The 15,988-nt window shown below is 41.2% G+C and overlaps 1 protein-coding gene across 1 annotated transcript; it reads right to left on the reverse strand.

The window, feature by feature from the left end:
- Positions 1-791: 791 nt before the first annotated feature.
- Positions 792-13,731, reverse strand: LOC148111391 (SCAN domain-containing protein 3-like). The gene is made up of 5 exons (XM_087881429.1): positions 13,529-13,731; positions 9,362-9,437; positions 6,055-6,348; positions 3,378-3,516; positions 792-2,485 (listed from the first exon to the last, which is right to left on the reverse strand). Exons 1-5 carry the CDS (start codon positions 13,729-13,731, stop codon positions 792-794), a joined length of 2,406 nt encoding a protein of 801 aa, XP_087737555.1.
- Positions 13,732-15,988: the final 2,257 nt, after the last annotated feature.

The raw sequence follows: 15,988 nt of genomic DNA on the forward strand, positions 1-15,988 counted from the left end.
TTGGCTTTGACAATTGGCGTTTCCATGAATTTAATGAAGATCCCCAAGCCAAAGCCTGTGGTTAAAGAGAGGAACAAGGCAATGGAACTCAGGATGATCCCCAGATTTTCCTTATAAGAAAGATAACTTTTAATCTTGGGGATACAGTGAACTCGACAAGTGTTTGGATGTTGATCTTCTGGACATTTGGTACATTTGTCTGCATCTGAAATAGAGCAAGAGTAGAGTCTCCCTTTAACATGTCATTTAATAAACTGCATTGTTTGGGTAAACTTGTTTTTGGTGTGAATGATTGTGTGTAAGTGAAGTCAATATATTTCTTCATTTCCCTCCAGCTAGAACATCTTAATCTTCTTTGTTTTTTACTGTTACCATTTTATCAGTGAACTAGTTGAGAGAGAAGAAGGGAAGAAGAAAGGAAGGAAGGAAGGTAGTTCCACCATTTTATCTTTTCACTGCTAAATCTCTTGAAAATTGGAGCCCAGCCTTTTGTCAATGCTTTAAGGCAGTGGTCCCCAACCTTTTTATCGCCGCGGACCAATCAGCCTTTGATAATTTTACCATGGCCCACTGAGCGCGCGCAGGGGTGGGGGGCGTTGTTCGCGACGACACATTGATTGTTTATATATCAGATTGTTTTGATTAAACAACTTTTATTTTATTGTATTTAAACATGCCTTACAAAATAAAATACAATTACATAAATATAAAGTGCTTTAACATTTTAACAGTTAAACTTTAACTAAGCGCTCTAGTTACTAGAATCTAGTGAATCAATGAGAACCCTGAGCTTATTTTTCTGCAACGAGACGGTTCCATCTGGGGGTAATAGGAGACAATGACACCCGAAGTGTCTTGCTTATGTCCAGTTTATTTCGTTGTTTTATTTTGGTTGCTGTCACTGCAGAAAACCCCGCTTCACACAGATAGGATGTTGGAAAAGGCAAAAGGGACTTAAGAGCTGTAGTGGTAATCTCAGGATATTCCGCCATGACTTTAATCCAGAACACCGGCAGAGTTGTTGTCTCAAATACAGTTTTAAGGCCGCCGTCATTTGCAATCTCCAGCAGTTGATCTTCTTCTTGTACAGACATGCTACATTCGTCTGGTTTGTTGACAAATGGGTCGCGGATCCATTCCTTACCAGTTCGTGGGTCTTTTGTGGTTGGGAAGTAGCGCTCAAACTCTTCTAAAAGCAAAGACAGGTGATCGTGCACCAACTGGGAGTATGAACGCTCAGGCTCAGTCTCTCCTAAAATCCCCACTAATGTCTGAAACATGTCCAAAATGCCTCTGTTCACACGCCGTCCCCACAACTCCAGTTTGGCTTTAAATGCAGCTACTTTGTCAGCCAACTTGAAAACAGTTGTCATTTTCCCCTGAAGGGACAGATTGAGTTCATTGAGCAGGCTAAATATGTCACACAGGTAAGCCAGTTTTGCAAGCCATACCTTGTCACTGAAATGTGCTGCCAGTGGTGACTTCTTTTCTGAGAGAAATCTTTGCAATGGCTCTCTTAATTCAAACACCCTGGATAGTGATTTTCCTCTGGATAACCATCTTATTTCTGTGTATAAGAGAAGGCATCTGTGCTCTGTGTCCATCTCCTCACAAAGCTGCTCAAATAGACGCGAGTTAAGGGCGTTTGCTTTGATGTGGTTAATAACTTTAACCACATCATTCAATACACTGTTAAATTCTGGTGACATTTTTCGGCTTGCCAGCATTTCCCTGTGAATGATACAATGTGTAGATTCGCACTCAGGTGCAACCTCCTTAATCCGAGCGGTTAAACCAGACAGCCGTCCGGTCATGGCAGCAGCTCCGTCTGTGCATATGCCGACACAAAAGGACCATTTTAGTTGTCCTGATATATAACCATCCAGTGACTTGAACAGTTCTGCTCCTGTGGTGTTGGTTGGCAAAGATAGTGCACATAATAAATCCTCATGCACATCCTCCTGATAAAGATATCGCACATAAACAAGTAGTATTGCCTTGTTGTCGATATCTGTAGATTCATCAACCTGTAGTGCGTACCACGGTGAAGTATTAATCCTCTCCAACAATTGTGTCTCAATGTCTTCAGCTATTTCATCAATGCGCCTAGTCACGGTGCTAGCCGACAAAGGCACATTTGCTACCTTTTTTACAGCAGCCTCTCCTAAAAGTTCACGACAAATGTCTTTAGTGGAGGGCAAGATCAATTCTTCACCGATAGTGAATGGCTTTTTAGCCTTAGCAATACGGTTAGCCACCAAATATGATGCTCTCAGAGCATTCTCCTTTATTGCTGTGGTGGCCCTCAGAAATATCTTCTGTCCTTCGTGTTCCCTTTTTTTTCTTTCAAAATACTGCAGGGGTTTGTCTTTTAATCCAGGGTGCTTGGCATTCAAGTGGCAAAGCAGTTTTGAGGGTTTCATTGCCTCATTAGAGAGCCGCTCACCACAAACTATGCAGAGCGGGGTTGGCGCGTGGGAATCACCTATCCCGATAAATCCATATTTCAAGTAGGACTCATTGTATTGTCTGTTAAAAGTTTTATGTTTCTTTGATGCTGAAGGCTCTTCTTCTGTCTCTTCACTGGGCCTTTTCTTTTTCCCAAGGAAACTTTCTGACGACATCTGTTTCGTACTCATCTTTGCTAATTTGTGGGTTAAATTTGAGCAAAAACAATATACACCTACACCAACTACTGTAAAAATGAGAAAGTACCAGTGAAAAGCGAGAAGAGCTAGCACCTGGGTACACGTTATGAATTATTAATGCACTTATGCACTTTATATGTTTGGACACTGGTAGAATTAAGATAAATTATATGTAATTTCACTGTATAATGTTAGAGATAATTTGGGGCCTCTAGCCATGGCTCACACTTGGAGAGTACCAAAACCTGCTATAGTGTGCTGTTCGTATTTCCCCCCCCATCTATCTATGTCAGTGTTTCCCAACCATTGTGCCTCCAGCTTTTTCCAAACTACAACTTCCAGCATGCCTGGAGGGCCAGAGGCTGTCTGGGTATGCTGGGAGTTGTAGTTTTGCAACAGCTGGAGGCACCCTGCTTGGGAAAAATGGAGCTATGCTTGTCCTCTCTTTCTGCCTATCTATGCATCTATCTATATCAGTGTTTCCCAACCAGGGTGCCTCCAGCTGTTGCAAAACTACAACTCCCAGCATACCCAGACAGCCTCTGGCCCTCCAGGCATGCTGGAAGTTGTAGTTTGGAAACAGCTGGAGGCACCCTGGTTGGGAAACACTTGGACCTCCTCAGTCAATTACCAGGACCCCCCCCCCCAAAAAAAAACATCGGGGTCCTTCTCATCAACTCCCGAACCCCCCCCACCCGCCTCCCCTTCTTCATCCCGCGGTCCCCTCACATATACCCCCGGCAGGTTCACTCACCCTTTCTAGCAGGCCTGTGCGGGATGGTAGATCACTGCAGGACCTTATCTGTCGCCGCAGCGCTCTGTAGAGGCGGAGGAACACCGGGGAGACGTCTTCTGAGCGAGGCGTTTTCTGTAGAGCCGCAGGGAGACTGGGGAGACGTCTGCAGGGTCGCAGGTACACGTCAGCTTTGGGCCACACGTGCGTACCTGCGCGGGGCTCTCTTCCCTGGAGCCTTTGCGCACGGCCCAGGAGCCTTTGCGCTGCAGCGATCATGTCCCCTGGCCACTGCAGCGGTCATGTCCCCCGGCCGCTGCAGCGATCATGGCCCCCAGCCGCTGCATCGACCATGGCCCCCGGCCGCTGCGCGGCCCGGTGCCAGGTACTCCACGGCCCGGCACCGGTCCGTGGACCGGGGGTTGGGGACCACTGCTTTAAGGCACCAATGAGGTTCAGCCAATAGAGGAATGAGGTACATGTGAAGGATTGCTTAATGTTGCTTATGTTAGCTGAAAATGATAAACACTGATTTTGCCATGGAGAAAATAAAGTCAGGTGGAGTGGCCCTTGAACATGAGTTGGATATGGAGTGAGGACATCAAAATGCATTCCTCATTTTTTTTATTATCAGAAAGAGGAACATCTTCCAATAAGATCAAGAAGGAAGTTTGGCTCAATCTCAACTCATGATTCCTCTCCTCTCTTCCCCTCCCCTCCCCTCCCCTCCCCTCCTGTTCATGGACCATGACTTTGAAAATTGTTTTAAGAGATGCCACCAGCAGAAATTCTGCAATCTCAGACTCAGGAAGTATAAACCCAGGAGTCACCAGAAGAAGACCCAAAAAGGCACCACCTGAACATATGGAGCAGTCAAAGGATTATGACATAAGGCTACCAACTCTCCCCCCCCCAACAGCAAGTAGAATGAAGAGCCCATCAAAGACACGCGATGAGTCTCCTCTCAACCATGAAGCTGACCTGACCGGAGCCATCTTGGAGCTTCAGTGTTGCCACACTGGAGCTGAGGGATAGGGAGGGGGGGGATTAAAGATAGCTGGAGTTTTGTAGCCAAAATAAAATCCTTTCTCTTGGGAACCAAGGACATTCTACCACCTGGCCAGAGGAAGGAGGAGTGATGTCACCAGGCAACCAGACAGTGCCTTGATTGGAGCCTTGGTAGTATAGGAGTTTAAGGCACCCTGTTATTAAGCTGGTTATTAGGACCAGCTGCCTGCAATTACTGCAGGGTTCGAATCTCGCCAAGGCTCAAGGTTGACTCAGCCTTCCATCCTTTCTAAGGTAGGTAAATTGAGGACCCAGTTGTGGGGGCAATAAGCTGACTTTGTATAAATATACAAAAGGATGAAGGCTATTGCTGAGCACATTGTAAGCCTCCCTGAGTCTTCGGAGAAGGGCGGCATATAAATCAAATTTTAAAAAAAAAGTGACTGATTGTTTGGGGTTTGAGGGAAACCTTTTATTTTTAATTAGATGAAAACTATGGGAACCTTCAGAGTCAGTTTTCACCATATCTGTGACAAAATGATAAAGCTATCCTTTGAGGAATGTACCTGCCTTGGAGTTTTGCTTGCTATGGGTGTGTTACTTGGAATCCTGATAACTCCTTTAGCAAAGAAATACATCCTTTGATTAAAGGCAAGTAGCTACAACCTGAAACTGTGGATGTTCAAAATAGCCATGAGACATGGACACTTGCAAGAATCTGATCGATCCTCTTATAGAAATTCAATCAAATTTCCATCATTATATTCTGGAATGCGGAAACTCAGAGCAATGAAGTAAATAGTAATTTGAAACATGGAAGATGTGTTGTAAAAGATTAAGAGCAAGAGATGTCATCTCTCTCACCACCCTCACCCTCACTTATTCCATATCTTCATCCATGATCTTTATAACTGTTTGCTTGACCTATATACCAGATTAATCTCCAAGATATTTTCTTATAATTCACTATGACATAAATGTATATCGTGATCAAGACTCCAAGAGGTGGGATCCACTCCCACCACACCTTCCAAAATGCATGTTCATGGAGAATCTCAGGATTTATGATCCTCCTCAAAGTCTCTCCCTTTCTCCTGCTGTCACCCACCTTCCATGGTGGAGATGGTTCCTTCTGCACAAGGACGACAATTGTAGCAGCAGATGGGCTTCCCTTCCTGAGCCACCTTCATGAATCCAGGAGCACAGCTTTCCACACACCTAGAAGGAGGCTGGGGCTGGCCAGCAAGAGGGGGAAAATAACCTCCATTAAATGAATTATTTTATTTCCTAAAATACATAAAAGGAAAAGTTTGGCGATCTCCAATTCAAGGTTTAGCTTTGCTAAATTTGAAGACTACAAGAAACTAAGAGCTCTTCAAATTGAGGTGGTTGCTTGCTGTTTGTCTATTTACCTTCTCTTCTAATTTTTCTCCCACTACAATTTTAGATTAAATTCCCAATGTACCTACTGAAAAGAAACTAGAATGGATTTTTGTTTTGACAAAATCAATCACTTTGTCCCATGATATCAATCCAGCTTCCTTGCAGAAGTTTGATGAACAGTTAACTGGAATAGTTAGGGAGATTTTTCTCATAGACACCTGAACATCTAATGGGTAGATGTTTCCTCTCTGGGAGAACTGAGATGACATCCCAAGTTTTTACCTGCTCCAATTCTGCAATCAACTTGGAAAGACCTTCAGAAAAAACAGAATAAAGTCTTTTCCCCACCTTGTTCAGCATCTCCATTTTTGCAATAGCATTCTGGTTCATGATGAACTTGAAATCCAAGGATCCCACTCTTTCTAGCCTCCCAAGTGTCACTGTGGTAGCAGAGTAATTGGGGAAAATCACCGTGTTCCCAATGTCCAGGTCTGCTACCAGCTTTCCATTCTCATCCAAATATACCCCATTGATGGAATTATTGTAAAACTCAGCAGTTCGAAGGAAAGAATGAAACTGGAGTGGAAGAGAAAATGGGCAATGTTATATAGACACAGAAAGTTCTTTGGTAAGACTCCTCCATCTCAGCTGGCATGAAGGATCTTGAGAGAAATGGAATTATTCCTGTAAAGAATATAGCCTAAGTGATTCCATATTTACCCTTCATATAACCTGAGTTAACCCGAAGCTATTTAGCTGAGTAAGACACTTAGGAAGGGGAAGTATGTATGATGCCTTTTCTGAGGAAATAATGTTTTAGTACATTCTGAGTTGGGTCAGGCTGACCTAAGCGAAATTAAAAGGAAGGAAGATACCCTGTTCCAATAAATTGTCTTAGTTAAGGACATATTGAAAGGGTATTTTTGGAGGGGAAATGCCCCTCCAAAAGAGAATTGTAAGTTGGAACAAATGTTGCTCAGAAAGCCAAAATGTTATGTAACATCCGAAAAACAATGATAAGCGGGGGCATTTCAATTGTTTTGCTATTTGCCTGAAAATGTATTTAAACCATGTATTTGGAGCTGTAAGACGTTCTCTCTCTTTCATGGGAGAACCCTTTTGCAAAAGCTTATAACACACACACACACACACACACACACACACACACACACACACACACACACACACATGTATATGTGTATCAAGCTGATGAAGGGAGGAGAACTTGTGGCTCAGAAGGTTAATTCAACTGCCTAACATGCAGGAAGCCCAAGTTCGAATCCTATAAGGGTATGGCTAGCTGATGAAAGCTAAAAAGCTTGAAATAGATCTATACTAGTCTCTCTTTATTTCTTTATCAGCAAAATATAAATTTGGTACATATATATATATATATATATATATATATATATATATATATATATATATATATATATATATATATATATATATATATATATATATATATATATATATATATATTTTTATTCGTAGGTTTATATGTATAATACTTTTCTGGTCAGGGTTTTTTCCTACGTAGTTCAAGATGTTTGTATAGCCATATATACTCTCTCTCTCTCTGTGTGTGTGTGTAATAAAATTACTTTTTACTTGTTCATGATCTCCATTTTACTTTTTATGAGGTTTGCTGTTTTTTTAAATCTCACACATCTGTATGAGGAAAATGGAATAAAAATCTTGTTAGAAGGACCAAGAACGACATGGAAAATAAGGAGAGTGAAGGATGTTCTTTATCTCTTCCATTTGTAGTTGTCACTGCAGAGTTTGGAAAACCAATGGGAAGTAACCAAAGCAAAGGATAGATGCAGTATGAAGTATTGAGGTCCAAAATTAAAACCCTAAAGGATATGGAAGTTGTGCTCAACAACACTGAAGGAATTTTGCCAATAAAGCCAAAATGAAATCAGATGCCCCACACAGAAACAATGTTATAAAAAAACTGGTTTACAGGTCAATCGGCAGCTAGGAAGAGAAATTTTTTTTTGCTGAGTTTGAGGATGACTGTGGGACCTTTGCTCTACTAGTAAGTTGTGGTTATGAAACTCTGCATTGAGGTGACAGGTGGGCAACTTTTCATGGAGCAGAGACCCCAATTACTTGATGGTGAAAGATGATCTCTGGTACCAGTTAAGGTCACCTCCTTCAATTTTATGGAACATCTTTGGAATATTTGTGGAATATTCTTCACTCTTGTTGCTTCCTGACTTTTCCCAGCCCAACCCTTCATCTTCTCACCTGACCTTAGCCTGCTTAGCTTCTTGGCCCAAAGAGTCTTCTACTGGGAGTTTTGAGCCGGGGAAGGAAAATCAAAGGGATTCTTAGCAGAGGTGACATTCAGCAGGTTATGAGCAGTTCTGCAGAACCGGTAGCGAAAATTTCGAGTAGTTCGGAGAACCAGTAAATATCTCTGACTGGCCCCACCCACATCTATTCTCTGCCTCCCGAGTCCCAGCTGATCAGGAGGAAATGGGGATTTTGCACCCCTGGAGTGGGGTGGGAATGAAGATTTTACAGTATCCTTCCCCTGCCACACCCACCAAGCCATGCCATGTCCATCAAGCCACGCCCACAGAACCAGTAGTAATAATTTTTGAATCCCACCACTGATTCTTAGCCAAAGAATAAGACCCACTCCGGGGAAAGCCCAGGAAGTGAGAGGATCAGAGGTGTTAAACAGCTTAATATACACAACACACTTTTTAGTGTATGACGTTGTAATGGTCCTGCTTGTAAAAAAAAGAGTCAAAGAAGAAAGAGGTGGAAGAAAAATATTTTTACCAAGAATTTTGGAAAAGAAATTAGCAGGGTGAAACAAATTGCAGAAAGGAGAGTGGTGTAAAACTGGAATTTAATATATTTTTTATATTCAGAATACATTATAATTATTGTCAGGTCCTTAGAACTGTAACATAGATTCTCAGATGCGGTGGAGAGCTTTGCAATAGAAAATAAGTACCTGCCACGCCTTCATCTTTGGAGTTTTCACTTTTTTACCAGTTTTAAATGTGTTCCTGGATCTGGATAAATAAGCTGTATTTAAGGCCCTTGCCACAGCCCAGATTGTGTTGTAAATGAAATAGCTGTCCCGAGTCAGGATTGGATCCATCTCCTCTTCCTTGAGAGCTTCCAGGTCTTCTCTCTGCCTGCACTGTATCCAGACTTTCACTGACAAGGCATCATTGGTGTAGGAACACAGGAAGGAGGTCTCTACATAGTATCTCATAAAAGAATAAAGGTTCAAAGGCCTACCATACTTTGCAAATTGATTTTTCTGCATAGGAAAGGAAAATATGCTATGGAAGTATTCGACTGGAAAAAATCGTTTTCCCAAATAAACAGTGAAGTCCCAGCGGATTGTGAATAGCAGGACTTTTCCTCTAGGAGGTTCCATAAGTCTTTCAAATACTAGATTCAGAAGCAGAATTCCTACACTGACTGAACTCAAGTCTACACCGAAAATAAAGATATTTATCTTTCTCCAACTGAGGAATAAATGCCACTCTATCTTCGCTTCCCGTGAAGTTGGGGAAAAGGTTTGTGATAAAACTGGGCAAATGCCATTCCTGACTAGCAGGGAAGTCAACGTCCTCATGAACTGTTGCCCATTCTCAGTCTCTGGAGCAAGGAGACCCACCAAGGTCCACCTGAAATGGAGGACAAGCATCACCATCCCTGGGTAATGGGCTCCTTCGGTTGGGAGCATTGGGTAGAAGAAAGGATTTTCATCACTCACAACCTGTGAGTCAAAACCGTGACTGATCTGAAAAGGAAAAAAATGTTAACTTTATTATTATTATTATTATTTTTGAGAGATCATAAAAACAATATCCAGCCCAAATGGAGGAATTGTTTGACTCCTGGTCATTCTGTTTACATTGCCTCTCTTCTCACTTCAATAGCAAAACAAAATAGATGACACGACAGTCGTGGGGCTCATTAATAAGAACAATGAGTCTGCTTATAGAAAGGAAGTACAAGGCATTATATTGTGGCGTAAAGAAAATAATCTTATACTTAACACCAAAAAAACTAAAGAACATAAAATTGACTTCAGGAAGAAGAGAGATGTACATTTACCATTGTACATAAATGGTGAGGAGGTGGAGAGGGTTGGTAGTTTTAAATTTCTGGGCATTTATATCTCAGAGAAGCTCTCATGGACTATGAATGTTGACATCCTTGTGAAGAAGGCACAGAATAGGCTGTGCTTGCTATTTGAGGAAATTGCACAACATTCTCAGAGACTCTTCCCATCCTGCTTACAATATTTTTGGACTGTTGCCTTCTGGCAGAAGATACAGAACAATTAAAACTCAGATCACACATTTTCTGAATAGTTTTTATCCCAGAGCTATAATTGCACTCAACAATGAACTAAAGGGCCACCATCAATGAGCTGTTGGACAGCATTACTTGGTCTGCTGTGTGGATGTTTGGGTGGTTTAGGGGTGGGGAATTTTTGGTGGGTGGGAGTGTGTTTGGGGATTGTTATGTGTGTTGGACCTGGTCTTAAGTGAATTTCGTTGTATGGGTATACTGTGTATATATGTACAATGACAATACACTTTATAAATATAAATATAAAAGCACTTACACTTATTTTCCACTTCACTGTGCTTTTACAGCCCTCTCTAAGTGGTTTACAGAGTCAGCATATTTCCCCCAACCATCTGGGTCCTCATTTTACCCACCTCGGAAGGATGGAAGGCTGAGTCAACCTTGAGCCTGGTGAGATTGGAACCGCCAAATTGCAGTCAGTCAGCAGTCAGCAGAAATAGCCTGCAGTACTGCCTTCTAACCACTGAGCCACTGCAGCTCTTCAGTGAAGCATTTGGCTATTGCAAATCACCAGCAGAGACGCACAGTCTGCATTATGATTGTATCAGAGAGTGGATTGTCTGCTGGGATCCTTCTCTACCATTTGATAGAACTTTCATCCTTACTTCATACAATTCCTATAATAGAACTTTGCTCTTCATTTAGAAGAGAGGATGTCTGACTGTAAATTGCATGTCTAAAAATGGTCTTCCCAACAAAGACACACCTGTGGGATTTTGTAGGTTCCCAACATGGTTAAAATCTGGATGGAGATGTCAGTACCAGCTGCTTCGAGGACAGCCACGGTGTTTCTCTGCCTTCCACAGCTGTAGTTGGGAACATTGGCCTCCCCCTCCGAAAGCAGGTCCAGCAAACCCTCCGAAGTCATTTGTGGTATGAAATAATTGTCATAGACGTTGTATCCCAGGGTGACATTGAACAAAATGTTGGGATTCTTGTCGATTGCTTGTATTGCGAAAAGGAAGGATAACATTTTCCAGTACTCTGTTCTTGGTCTCCTGAAAGTATGAACGTATCAGGACATAATTAGTGGAAGCAACATTTTATTTAACTGGTAAATTTAACAATTGTATTTTTAATCCACCTAAGGCTCAGAAGTTTGGAGTCATTTTAAAATCCCCCACCCCACCCCAAAAACATCTCACCTATCGAATAAAACTTCTGGGATACTTTCCATTTTTCTTTTATTTTTGGATACCAAATGCATATTATTTCTGAGTTAGTCTAATAATTCTTAGCTTTCTAATTCTTTTTTAAATTTGTATTTATAAAGAATTGTTTAAGAAAATGAAATATTAATCAAAATTAAAAAGGAATGAAAAAATAGAGAAAGGAAGAAAAGGTCCAAAAAATTAAAAAAAGAAAAAGAAAAAAATCTGATTCCACACCTTCTTTTCAACACATAATTTTTCATTTCTGCAAATTCTACATTTTTCACCACGTAGTCCTCCACTGTTAGGATTCCATGATTCTTCCATCATTGAGCATACAATAATCTTGCCACAGTTGCCATATATAAACTCTATGAACGTTATGTACCATATTTTTTGTACTATAAAATGCACTTTTCCCTTCCAAAAAAGTGGGTGGAAATGTCTGTGTGTCTCATAGAGCAAATGTTGCTGAAGCCTCACCCACTCGCTGGCCCCCACGCTTCGGCCTCTGCCTCCCAGCAATTTGCCTCCTTGCAGCAAAGAGAAAACAGCCCGGTCAGCTTCAGCATACCCTGATTCAGCACGAGCAGCTGACTGGATGTTGGATCGGCCTCCAGGAATACTGCCGATCAGCTGTTCCAGGTTATGAGGATCACCACTGCTCATCGCCACTGTCGCCACCCATCACCACAGCTGCCTCTCACCACCTCTGTGTGCCCCATTTTCGTCCTCCATGAGCCTCATTTTTTGCCTCAGCGCATCCTGTTTTTGGCCCGTTCCAGAGGGAAGGATTGCAGATTGTTTTCCTGCCTAAAAGTTAGGTGCGTCTTAGATTCCAGAGCATTTTATAGTGCAAAAAATACTGTAATTCTTTGCTCAGGAGTCCCATTAAAAAAGAATTCTGGTTTCTTCACAATTTTTAGCCTTTCTAATTCTTTGCATTGTTGTGTTAATTTGATATAAAATTTCTGAGCTTTCTCACATGTCTACCCTGCATGATAAAATGTTTCCCCATTCTTTTCACAATTCTTGCTTTGCTTTGAAATGTCAAATACATCTTTGATAATTTATCTGATGTCCTATACCAAGAATACATCATTTTATTTCAAAAAAACCCAAAAAATCTTAATTTATGACAGACTATAAACCGAACGCCAGTTACCCAAATTCTCTGCATCTCTATTTAATATCCAAGTTTAATAGTGCATTTAGTCATGCAAATTGAGCCTCTTCATCTTCTCTTTCAAATCCTTAAAACTTTATACATTTTTGTTATTATATGTTCACCATTTGTACATAATTCAGTTTCAAATTCAGTTTTGGCTTATTCTTCATATTGTCCTTATTCTTGCTATTGTATTAAGATTTCAGACTGACTTTCAATTTCTTTCTATCCATTTGCCTATTTATCTTCTCCAATAATTAATAATTGGAAGTGTCACCTATTATTCCACATGAAATATAGAATCATTGAAGGACACATACAGACAGATATACCCAAAATGACACATAAAATGAGCAACTATCACTGTTAACAAGTGCAGTAAGTGCTAAATTTTTGGAGGTTTTTAGATGGCCTATATCTAACTTAGCTTAGCCATTGAGAGTTAGCTGACAAATAACTCATTGTATGATTGGGATGCTGGCATCCACGCAAATGAGATTCACACATTTAAGAAAAGTCAATTCTGAACTGGGATCCATTCATTTAATTGGTGGTACAGAATAGAATTGTCAAGCATTTATCATTTTTACCTCAGAGAAAATTCAATATTTCTACATTTTCCTACCCATTGGGCATGAGAGTGGTAGAAGAGAAGAACTATCCTCTCTTCTCCATCCTCTGTCCAACTCTGCTGAGAGAATGTCAAGAAAAGCAAATGCTTCTTCTTCAAAGTCAAGAAAGAAGAAGATCTCAACTGATTATTTATTTGAGCATTTCAAATCAGGATCATCAGCTGAAAAGGATGAGCCAAGAATGAAATGAGACAGAAAGAGAGAAAAACTAGCAGATCAAGGACCCAGTTTGTGGGGGCAATAAGCTGACTTTGTATAGATATAAAAAAGTATGAAGGCTATTGTTTAACGCATTGTAAGCCGCCCTGAGTCTCCGGAGAAGGGCAGCATATATATCAAATTAAAAAAAAATTAAAGAGATGATTCATTGTAAGAGAGGCAGCTGAAATTTTAGAATTCAGGGTGGAACGGAGAGGCTCTAATTCTGTGCACAAAATTTGACGTACAGAGATTGAGTCAAAGGAGATTTGTTGAAGCTTAATGGTAGAAATTTCATCCTCGTTGCAGACACAATGCCACCAATGAGAAACTCTCCTGGCTTGTAATAGTTCTCTGGATGCACCTCGTCCCTCTTCAGAGTCAGAAGACATTTGGCTCTGAGACTTGCCAAAACTTCCTGGGGCAGCAGAAGCAGCAGAAGCAGCAACATGACTTTTGTTCCTGATGGAGTCTCCAGCCTTGCTTTGAAGACACAGTGATAGGAAGAGGTGGAAGAAACCAAAGTCCTCTTCCAAGACAGAAGCTCCAAAGGTTTCCTAATCCTGACAGAGTTTATACAAGCCTACATATCTGCAGCCCCTGCCTGTCATAAAAGGTTTCAAGGTTCTCTATTTCTTCAGGGCCATTTATGCCTCCAGGATTTTCCAGTACAAAGAGATCAGCCAACAAGGTGTTGATATGATGTCAAAGTGGAAGCCTGTTATGGCTGTGTTTGTGTGATATCTGAAAGCAATCCAAAATGTCTTTTGAGATTTAGCACCAAGAGAATCAATAAATCTCTATGATTTGGATAATGGCAACAAGAATAGACATCATCTCTCTAAACTCTGAGTGAGTCAACAGGCAGGTGCCCAATGGGAGAAATCACAAATGGGGTGAAAACTCTGAAAACGAGACAAGAAGTGAGACAGGAGAACTTTCTCCCAAACATCTCATTCCTACCATTGCATCATTATTACAGCATTACATTATTACAGCATCATGGCAGCTGCTCAGCTCTTAAAGTATTTCCCTGAAACATCCCTTAGAAAAACTCTCCATACATTCCAGTCTCAAGAGAGAATTTTGGCTTGAGTGTGAAATGTCAATCCTCAATATGGATACAGCTGATTCTGGTTTGCCTTTGTTAAGAGATGGGTCTTCTCTCTTACACAGTTCCAGATCATGACAAAATCCCTGAAAATCACTTTTAGTCATTATAGTCAACAATAGTTTGACTTTGGGTTCGACTGTTGGGACATTTCAATTCTGAAAAAAACTAGACATTTTTCTACATTGGTGAAAAGTCATTATTTGTTTGTAAAGGTGGAACTAAATAATAGAATAAAGCGGATGTTTGTCGGGGACCAGTGTGTAAAGAGAGAGAGAAAATACAGCAAAATATCTACATGTTTAGAGATAGATCAATAAATAGGTAGAATTAGGATAGCATAACTTTTTTAGATATAAAACATATAGATCCTGTTCAACTGATCTAGGCAAGTAAATCTAATGAAATCCACCATCTATAAAACTTTTCTAATTTCTTTGATATTCTATAGTACTTCTGTCAATCCTGAAGCTGACCTGACCGAGGCCATTTTTGAGGCTTCAGTGTTGCCACACTGGAGCTGAAGGATAGGAAGGGGGGAACCTGACACCTTGGTTCAATGTGTGTGAAGAATTCGTCAGAAAGTGGAAATGTGTTAAGTGAATAACTTTTTGGCATCCAACATGGCCCAGGGAAGGGAAAGCACAGGGACATTCTTAGCATCCCCTCTATGAAACCATACCATCCTGTTGGCCCAGAAAGCAGCCCTTCCCTCTGGCATCCCCTGCCTTGTGGAAGAGCCTCCCTGGAGATCTAGATGGCCCCAACTACCTCAAGATTAGGTCTATTGCTGTTATTGGTGTTGATGTATCTTTAGTGATTGATGGATTGATTGATTGATTCCTGGCATGAATAAGGAGCCTGGTGGTGCAGCAGACTAAAGCATTGTTATTACTCTTATTAACATCAAGCTGTCTGCAATTACTGTAAGTTCAAATCTCACCAGGATCAAGGTTGACTCCATCCTTTCTAAGGTAGATAAAATGAGGACCCAGATTGTGGGGGCAATAAGCTGACTTTGTATAGATATACAAAAGTATGAAGGCTATTGCTTAACGCATTGTAAGACGCCCTGAGTCTCCGGAGAAGGGCGGCATATAAATCAAATTAAAATAAAATAAAAACTATTTCCAAACTGCTTTGCACTCCTTCAACTGTCATTCCCCCCTCCCAAATTCCCACCATAGAAGCATACAGGTTTATTGCCCATCTGCCCCCTCCCTCCCCCCATCCTTTGATTACAGGATTGCAGTGAAACAATTGCTTCATCGGATGATGTGACTGATGACACACCTTGGGGGGAGGGGGAAACGGGGTCAGAGCCGGGATGAAAATTAAATGAGATCAGAGTTGGCTTCACTTAGAATATGCCTACATGAAGCTCCTAATAAATAACTGGATTCCTTTTGAAGTTTGGCTCAAGGCCCATGATTTAATTAGGGCATCGGTTGGAAACCTGACACTAGGTCACAAAGTTCTTCTGTATACTCACCCACTCCCCTCTGACCCACTCCGAGGGTGATCATCCACTGCGCTGCAGCCCTTCTAGGTCCCTGGTGAGACATCTGACCTTGGCACCTTCAGTGGTTATCTCCAG

This window comes from Pantherophis guttatus, unplaced genomic scaffold (genome assembly GCF_059756535.1).
Source record: "Pantherophis guttatus breed Tessera unplaced genomic scaffold, ASM5975653v1 scaffold_20, whole genome shotgun sequence".
Taxonomy (NCBI): domain Eukaryota; kingdom Metazoa; phylum Chordata; class Lepidosauria; order Squamata; family Colubridae; genus Pantherophis; species Pantherophis guttatus.